This window comes from Telopea speciosissima, chromosome 1 (assembly GCF_018873765.1).
Source record: "Telopea speciosissima isolate NSW1024214 ecotype Mountain lineage chromosome 1, Tspe_v1, whole genome shotgun sequence".
NCBI classification, from domain to species: domain Eukaryota; kingdom Viridiplantae; phylum Streptophyta; class Magnoliopsida; order Proteales; family Proteaceae; genus Telopea; species Telopea speciosissima.
Genome location: NC_057916.1, coordinates 50,271,748 through 50,280,022, shown reverse-complemented (window position 1 = coordinate 50,280,022; position 8,275 = coordinate 50,271,748). Strand labels below are relative to the sequence as shown.

General features: G+C 38.8%; 1 protein-coding gene across 1 annotated transcript; it reads right to left on the bottom strand.

The window, feature by feature from the left end:
- Positions 1–3,918: 3,918 nt before the first annotated feature.
- On the bottom strand, positions 3,919–4,251 carry LOC122650794 (putative invertase inhibitor). Its single transcript, XM_043844177.1, has one exon. It carries the CDS (start codon positions 4,249–4,251, stop codon positions 3,919–3,921), a length of 333 nt encoding a protein of 110 aa, XP_043700112.1.
- Between the last annotated feature and the right edge of the window lie 4,024 nt (positions 4,252–8,275).

Sequence of the window (8,275 nt, the reverse complement as noted above, 5' to 3'; positions counted from 1 at the left end):
ACAATTCTTTAGTAGTGGTTAAGACTGGAGAGTTCATTAGAAATTGTGCAAAAGGTCCTCTCGTTAGGAATCTTATATTTGTTTCTGTTTTCGTTTGAACGAAGCTCCGTTTCAGTCTGCTAGTTCTGCAGCAATTCGTCTATTCACAATGATTGAAGGGAAATTAAGGATGACAGAAGAAAACGGCAAAAGCCAATGTGGATGTTATGGTAGGCAAGCCAATGAATTACGCACGCAAAACCCTAAAATAACAAAATGGAAAACAGAGAACTGCTGAGAACCTGATCTCTACTCGAAATTCTTGTAATGTACTGGAATCCATCGGCATATTGAAAGGGTAGTTAGTTTTAAGAGAAGTATTGGAGAAATGCTAAAACTTGAATTGCATGACTAAGCTCGGCAGTGCGGCAGTGCTGGATGGAAATGTTGACACGTGGCAGGTCAGACATCCAATGGTCTGAGCTCAACATAGTCAATGAGCTCGGACCATTGGATGTCTGAGCTGCCACATGTTGGCATCTCCACCTAGCACTGCCAAGCTTTAGGGAATTGGAGTGGGTAGGACTCCCCTCTAGGTATGATATTGACAAAATTGATCTTGATTGTATCAAAACGGTGAGGGATCTCTGATAGGCCATCCTCCAAAGGTTTAGTTCAGGAATGGGATGCATCGAGAGGTGGTCGACAATAGTCGTCCCTTGATAGTTTTGTGTAACATATTTGACGTCAAACTCGGATGGTAGGAGCCAACGAGCAAACCTTCCTGTGAGTTGGTTTTTCGAACATGTACTTAATTGGATCCATCCTAGAGATTTGGAGCATTTGCCTTTTTATTGCTTTTCTCTCGTGCCTGTTGGAAGGCATTGCTCGAAAGTGTTGACCTCGTCCAAGGTTGCTAAGCGACTCCGAGCATTAGTAGCGTTGGATCTCATCCTCCTTTAAGGGAAAATCTTGTTATGATGCTACCGGCAAGCTTGCATTTTATGTCTCTATCTATCACATCTAGTATAAAAGAAATCTGGGGAAATAGTGTTACAAGACTTTAGGAAAATGTTACACTCTTGAGTCCCACATTGGTTGCCTTGGTGACTTGATGTGTGCTTATAAAACTTTCGGCTCTCCCACCTCAAGCTAGCATTTGCGATGGGCTCTCCTGAAGTCTTGTAACAAATAGACTGATAAGTCTAGGACCTTTAGGATCATTTCGAATGTCATTGCTTTTGAGGTCAAGAGTGTAGTGGACTCAGGTTTCCGAACAATTATTGCTTCTCTTTAGGATCATCTCCAGGGAGCAAGGAACGCCCAGGGCGCTGCCAGCCATAGGGCTGTGCCTCACACATCCCTAGGCATGTGCCGAGATGTGTGTGGCACAGCTCAACCTTTGGATGCCTCCTGGCAACACCCTGGGTGCATGCCTTCCTGGAGACGAGCTAAATTCCAATTTATCTTTATTGAGAGAAGCCCGCCCTTTTTGGTGGTGCCATCTTCTCCCCCTATTAGAATCGTGGGTACGATTTGGCAGAAACGAATTGGAATCATTGCAATTGATGGGAAAAACCATTCAAAACTCAAAACGAAACTTAGGGTTTCGATCATTACCTGAAACTTCACAAGCCCAAAGCCTTGATGCAGTCTTAGCCCTTTCGCAATGAGTCCCACACACACGTACAACTTTATGTTCTCTTGAATGCAAGCTCCTCCACAATCATTGGGTTTTTCCCAAAACCTTATTCACAGATTGGTAGAGAAGAAAACTAGAGAAGATGGAAAACCTCAATAATATTATGAGACTGTGTGTTAGGGTTTTCATACCATATCTATATATAATGCAAAACCTAATACTAAGTGATGGGATAATTACCAAATTACCCCTGGGTTTTTCCTAGAATCCGAATCATATTCGAGTTCCTTTTCCAACAATCTCCTCCATCCTAATATGAGATCATATCTCGTATGAAGATGCATCACGACAAGAATTCATGATCCAAGCATTGTACATATGAGTTGGACTTAAAGGAAATGATAGGATCCCATTGGGATTCCACCTAGTATGTCATGTGTCTTCACTGAATTGTATTCCAAACACAGGGTTAACCAACACAAAAGTTGCCAAGCAAATGTAACAATTAATACTCAAAGAAAGTAGTAAATACACGCATCAGACCCCACTGAGCAATATCATATTATGTCAACAATTTTGAACAATGGATCGAATGTTGAATCAGTCTCTGTTGATTTTGATCTATTATAAAATCAATTAGAACCGATTACAAAAATTTTAGATTGGGCCCCTAATAGCTGAAAGCCAATTATCTGGTCCCAAAAGTCTTGGAATTGGCCACCCCGATAGAGTGGGGATCCTTTCCCCATATAAAAAATAGCACACATGATTTAAATAAGAGGAACCTAGATTGATGAATTAAGTTGTGCCAAAAGCAACCACCTCGGCACACCAAGTTGATTTTGAAAATTCATTGTTAAGTGATGTAGCAAGTATGTTCCGTAGTCATGAATGTGTTGTTTAGTTCCAAATTGATAGTTTACACTTTTGGGGCTTATGACCTTGGGTAGGGTCTCTCAACCTTGAAAATCGAGATTTGGGTTAGACACCATCAAATGGTAACAAAAAAAGCTGTCCATGCACCACCCATGGTCACAATTTGGAACCTCTACTGCCAAGCTGCCCGGCAGGACCGTGCTGCCCAGACACGGTGTTGCACGCAATATCCTCCTTACTCTGGAAAACGGATTTTCTCATTAAGGTTCCACCTTTTTTACAAGAAGAAACCATGTCATAGAATTTTTTTAAGTAAAATCTTATCATTTCACAAGTAATTTAATTAATGTTTTTCACATAGAATTTACATAGAACCAAATTAAGCCCAAAAGAAAAGGAATAAATTCTCTGAGACGACCATGAAGGGTACACTAGTACTCTCTCTCTATATATCTACTCCTCACAAGGAATGATCTCTCTACCCCTATTACAAAACAATTCCAAAACTTTTTTGTCACCCTTGTTGATTTGGTCCCTATGCTGCTTGCTCTTCGAACCCTCTCCCAAAAAGAAAAAGAGCCTTGGGCTAGGAAATCTTGCCAATCAAAATGTTTCTTTCTTTTAACCAATCAATGAGTAAGTGTTATTTAATCATGCTAGTAGTTGTTCTTAAAATTTCCTACTGCACCAATTCTTGGCATTGAGTGCTTGAGTTGAGACATAATCATGCTCATACTATTGAATGGAAAATTACTCATTTTTAAAGAGAAGCAAATCCTATTGTAGACTATCTGGCCAAATCTACAGCAAAACTTGAGGTTTCTTCAACTATGATCACTTTCCCCTCCTCAGTTCTTCAAGACCACCAAATGGATGCGCAAGGCGGACGGGCTTTTCGCATTTACTACTATATTTTCTTCTATTTCTTATTTGATGTAGCGAGTTAGTCCCATCCTGTTAGAGGCATTATCAAAGGTGGGAGAGGCTAGCTCAGTTTTTGGCTTCTACTTCGTACCCGGAAAATTATCTCCCCCAGTATTGGGGGCGGTGCTGTGTGCATCGTGTGGTGCAGCACCGCCCATGTGTGCACAGTGGGCCCCACCGTACACACATGGGTGGTGCTGCGCCACACGATGCGCACAGCACCCCCAATACCTGATTTCTTCTCAAGGGCTGTGTTTTTGTTTTCTACTTTCTTTCTAATAAAATGATCCCTTTAGTGAAAAAATTCTTGCTCAAACTAATGAGAAATAATGAACTAAATTAATAAATAAAAAAAAAAAAGACTTCATCCAGTTCAATCATATACCACTCAAAGAAATAAAAATAACTTTCGATTAACTTTTATTTGTAGAAAAAATAACAACCATGTCCATAGTGATGGTCACATTGAAACAAACGTTCAAACAAAGAAGGCATATTCAATGGACAATTTTAGTAATAGTAATTGCAATTGAAGTTAACCGAATAACATAATTGTCCTCTGCTATCAAAGGCGATTTTAAGCCGGCCGCCTTGAACCCATCTTCACAAGTTGTTGCAGCGACTTGCGCTGAATCAACTAAACTACTAGCTCCATGGTAATCCTTAGATTTGAAGTGATCAATTGCTTGTTTTGTAACATCCTTTGCCATAGAGTAAAGATCCTCAGAATCTTGTAAGAGACGCTTAGCATCTCGACCATATTTTTTATCATTCAAGAGCTCCTTAATCCGTGAACCAATCTTTGTTGCATTTTCTATGATTAACTCCATTGAGATGATCCCTAGCCCTTGGAGGTCTGCACTGTGGCTCCTAGGATCTTCTTCGAGAGTTGCCACACAGAATTCATAATCCTTGATACCATGAGCTGCTTTGTGACATGTTTCATGCACAATATCGGCATCAACAATGGCTAGAAATAGAAAAACAAGAGAGAAGAAGATGGGGGAGGAGAAGAAAGATAATGATTTCTTCTTGTTTGTTTCAACTCTGTTCTATAGATAAAACTCAAATGGGATGGTTTTCTATATCTATTATATAATGATAAAGTAGAAAAATAGGATACCTAAAAATAGGATCCCTTTAATGAAAACTGACATAATACATTAGTGTATTTTAATGAAATGGATACCTAAAATAGGATCCCTTTAATGCTCGGAAACCTTGCAACAAATAATTATTGCTCGTTTGCCATCTTGGCCACTGGGTAGGTTCGTATGAACAACTTAAACGATATACCTATTCTGTAACTTGACAACCAATCAACAGGGCTTGAAGATTTTATGAAGGGCGTAGCCAATGCATGAGGCACCAATCACTATAGGGTTTAGGGAGTTGTTTGAGTTAAAATAAAATCGCAAGCGTACGGGTCAATCGTAGCTACGGGTCGAACACGAGGAGATATACGCCACTTTATTTAACTAACTTAAAAGTAATGCAAAGTGAACCAAATTAAAGTGTTAAATTAAACTAATTAAATTAATAAAAATTAATGCATCCTAACTCATAAGCATCTAATAAAATTAAGGGATTAAATTGACGTCCTAACACATAAGCATCTAATCTATCAGACTAACGCAAATTGAAAGGAATAAAAATGTAGTCACACATAATAACCACATAAAAAGGAATAAGGGAATAAAAATGTATCCACAAACCACAACCATATAAAAAAAAAATAATAAAAGAAATAGAGGGAGAAGAAGAAGAAGATAGAGAGAGATAGAGGAGAGGGAGAATGAGATTAAGGGTTTAGAGAATGAGATACCTTGATGTGCTTGGATACTTGAATAAACTCTCCATGGCTTCCTCTTCTAAATCTCTATGTCTTGTCATCAACATAGGAACTTTGACTAGGAAGCTTTAAACTAAAACTATTACAACCATTAAACTAGACTTATGAAATCAAAACTAGGAACTTGAAATCAAAACTAAGAACTTAAGCAAAAAATAGGAAAAGAAGAGAAAATTTCACTAAGTGAATGAAGTAAAAATTACACTAAAAAACTGAATTAAAATTAAACTAAAAACTAACTAAAAATTGAACTAAAAAACTAACTTGTTACAACTCAAAGGGCAAGGGGTATTTATAGGGGGAAGAGAGGAGAAAAGAGAAGAGAGAAGTGTAGGAGAAATATTCCCTAAGAAAAGAGAATATTCTCTTCTCCTTCCTCTTTTACAATGCCTTGAATCCTAAGAAAAAAGAAAAAAAATAGAAAGAAGAAGAAGAGAAGATTGCTTACATAGACCTTCTATTTCTAGAAAAGTAAACTTCCAATTCTAACAAGTGCTTCCTTTTCTTTGTAGATATCTTCTCTAAGCAATAAAATCAAAGCATCTTTGATTTTCAACTTTCCATAGGTGAGAGAATATCTTTCAAAATAAATCTATCCCAAGTAGAATTTCAGAAGTGCCCTTGAGAAGTTGGAGGAGAGAGAGAGTAAGGGTGATGACTAGGATTCCTTCAAGAATAAATAAAATACCCATTCTATCTTTCAGGAAACGTGGAGCATGGGATATTTATATAAGCCTCACCATTGTGTTCCTTGCAAAAAATAACCCAAAATAGACCCAAATTTCGTCCAATTTGGAGTTCGGGAGCCCAAGATATCTCAAGTTGAAGTTGGACTGTCCAGAGCCCTCCATATGGAATCTTTCGGGTACAGGAAATATAACTTCTGGTTATTTCGTTAAGGCCCCTAGAATCCGAACTTTCGCTTCACTTTTTCTCCGGCCGACTGTCAATAATTGCAAATAAACCCCTACAGACCATTTTCGCGCTTCGTTACGGAAACGACCGTAACTTCTTCGTTTCAACTCGGAATCAAGTGCCGTTTGAATCGTTACGAAGCTGATTCGATGGGCTACGTATCCAAGCCATTAACACCTTTAAACAACTTAAAAACTTTTTCTTAGCATCATCTCTTCCATTTTCACAAGAATTCACCTAAAACCTGAAAAACACAAGAAAGCACCCAGTAACTCTGTCCAATGTGGTAAAATGTATGCTTTATGCCCTAAGATTTCACACATAAATGTGCTCATCAGGAGTGTCATAATGTATGCAGCCTTACCCCTACTTTTATAGATAGGTTGTTTCAAGATTTGAACCCGTGACCACTTGATCACAATGGGGTAACCTTTACCATTTCACGACGGGGTATGGGGCTTGAAGATTTAATAGGTTTTATAAATAGAAAGAATGAAGAGAATTCTCCTTAGGAGGGCATAGTCCCTAGGTTTAACACCACATTATGGCTATTGAGGATCATAAGATTTTAGCATAGAAGCATCCCATGGTATATAATTTAGGAGCATACTCCGCAATAGTTGAAATGCTATGTGAAGCACGGGCATGTGTAAAATACTGTCAAATCCTCAATGAACCAAAATGCTATGTCAGAGATTCCATAATATTGATTGGACAGAGAAAATCATTTTCAAAAGGCTCAAGATAATAGATAACAATTTTATATACATAACTATAAAAACATTTTCAAAACACAAGAAAATAATCAAGTTTGTCCAAATGAGTTTTGAAACTCGTGGCTCTGTTTTGTTAAAATTCTACGTACGGACGAACAAACGGATCCACTTATCATGACTCCACCCGTTAATCCGCCCCGCATAAAATTTGAAAATTTGTCATTTTAAAATTGACCGGATCAACGAACGGATCCACCTCCATGAGTCCATCCGTAGATCTGTTCGATTCATATTCTCTCGGCCTTTTAACCGCCTGAGAACGGACCAACGAACGGATTCACGTTTCGCATCCGCTTGTTAGTCCGCTCCCCCTATCTTGCGGGAAAACAAGAACGAAACCAAAGTACTGATACCGCTCGTGAGTTCGTCGGATTTTCTTTTAGAATTTTGACCGTAGACTCTTGAGACCTCTTGACCACACCCTTGTGTGTTGATTTGGTGCCTATACCCTAGGTTGAACACCTGTGTTGTGCGACCCAATTGTGGGGGCCACCTAAGTCGAGTCAATACCTTGAGCTAAAAGGGACTAGAACTTATACCCAACTGGACCAACCAATAAGAAATGGCAGCCATTGATGACCGTCGTGACTCCCCCTCTTGCCTAAAAGGGAGGAGAGTTACTCTTGTGAATGGAGACCCTTAGATCCTGTGCTTTGAAGGACCCAAACCTTTATGAATAGGGAGCCTAAACTTGTGGGTAGGCATTAAAAAGGAAAGTAATAGGCTGGCTTGGACTGATTTGAACGAGCCACAAAAGCCACTTGTAGTTGGAAATCATTCATAACACTTTAAGCTAGTGACGACTCTATTTGTACTTTACTCGGTTCATCCAAACCTTGTTTAGACTCATAGAGGGAGTCCTACACCGCGAGTTGACCCTCCAAAAAGACTTAGCAAATTGTACCCGAGGACTTTTGTTCTTGTGAGTTGACCTAGATGACAGATATGTTCGTAGGGATATGAATGTAATTCTTAAAATTTTGCCTATGCATTGGTGTGTGTGTGTGTGTATATATATATATATATATATATATATATATATATATATACCCCTTAGGACCTTAGACTTGTGTGACTAGAGTGATTCTCTGGTACTACCAATACGATTTTACCTTGGTCTTACTGTGATCACTTAGTTAAGCCCAGACCCTTAGTCATGTTGATCACAGGGTAGTAGTTAATGAATTCACCAACGACTGGATAAATTAATTAACATGATTTGACTTAGACCGAAATCATTGAAGGTTGTCTGGCTCTCGAAGGAGAACCATAATGGACTTTTCCCTGTGAAGTAACTGTGTGATAGGTTTA

Bases quoted from the DNA above. Each gene is read 5' to 3' on its own strand.
- LOC122650794 (XM_043844177.1), bottom strand. From the start codon at position 4,251: ATGGAGTTAATCATAGAAAATGCAACAAAGATTGGTTCACGGATTAAG.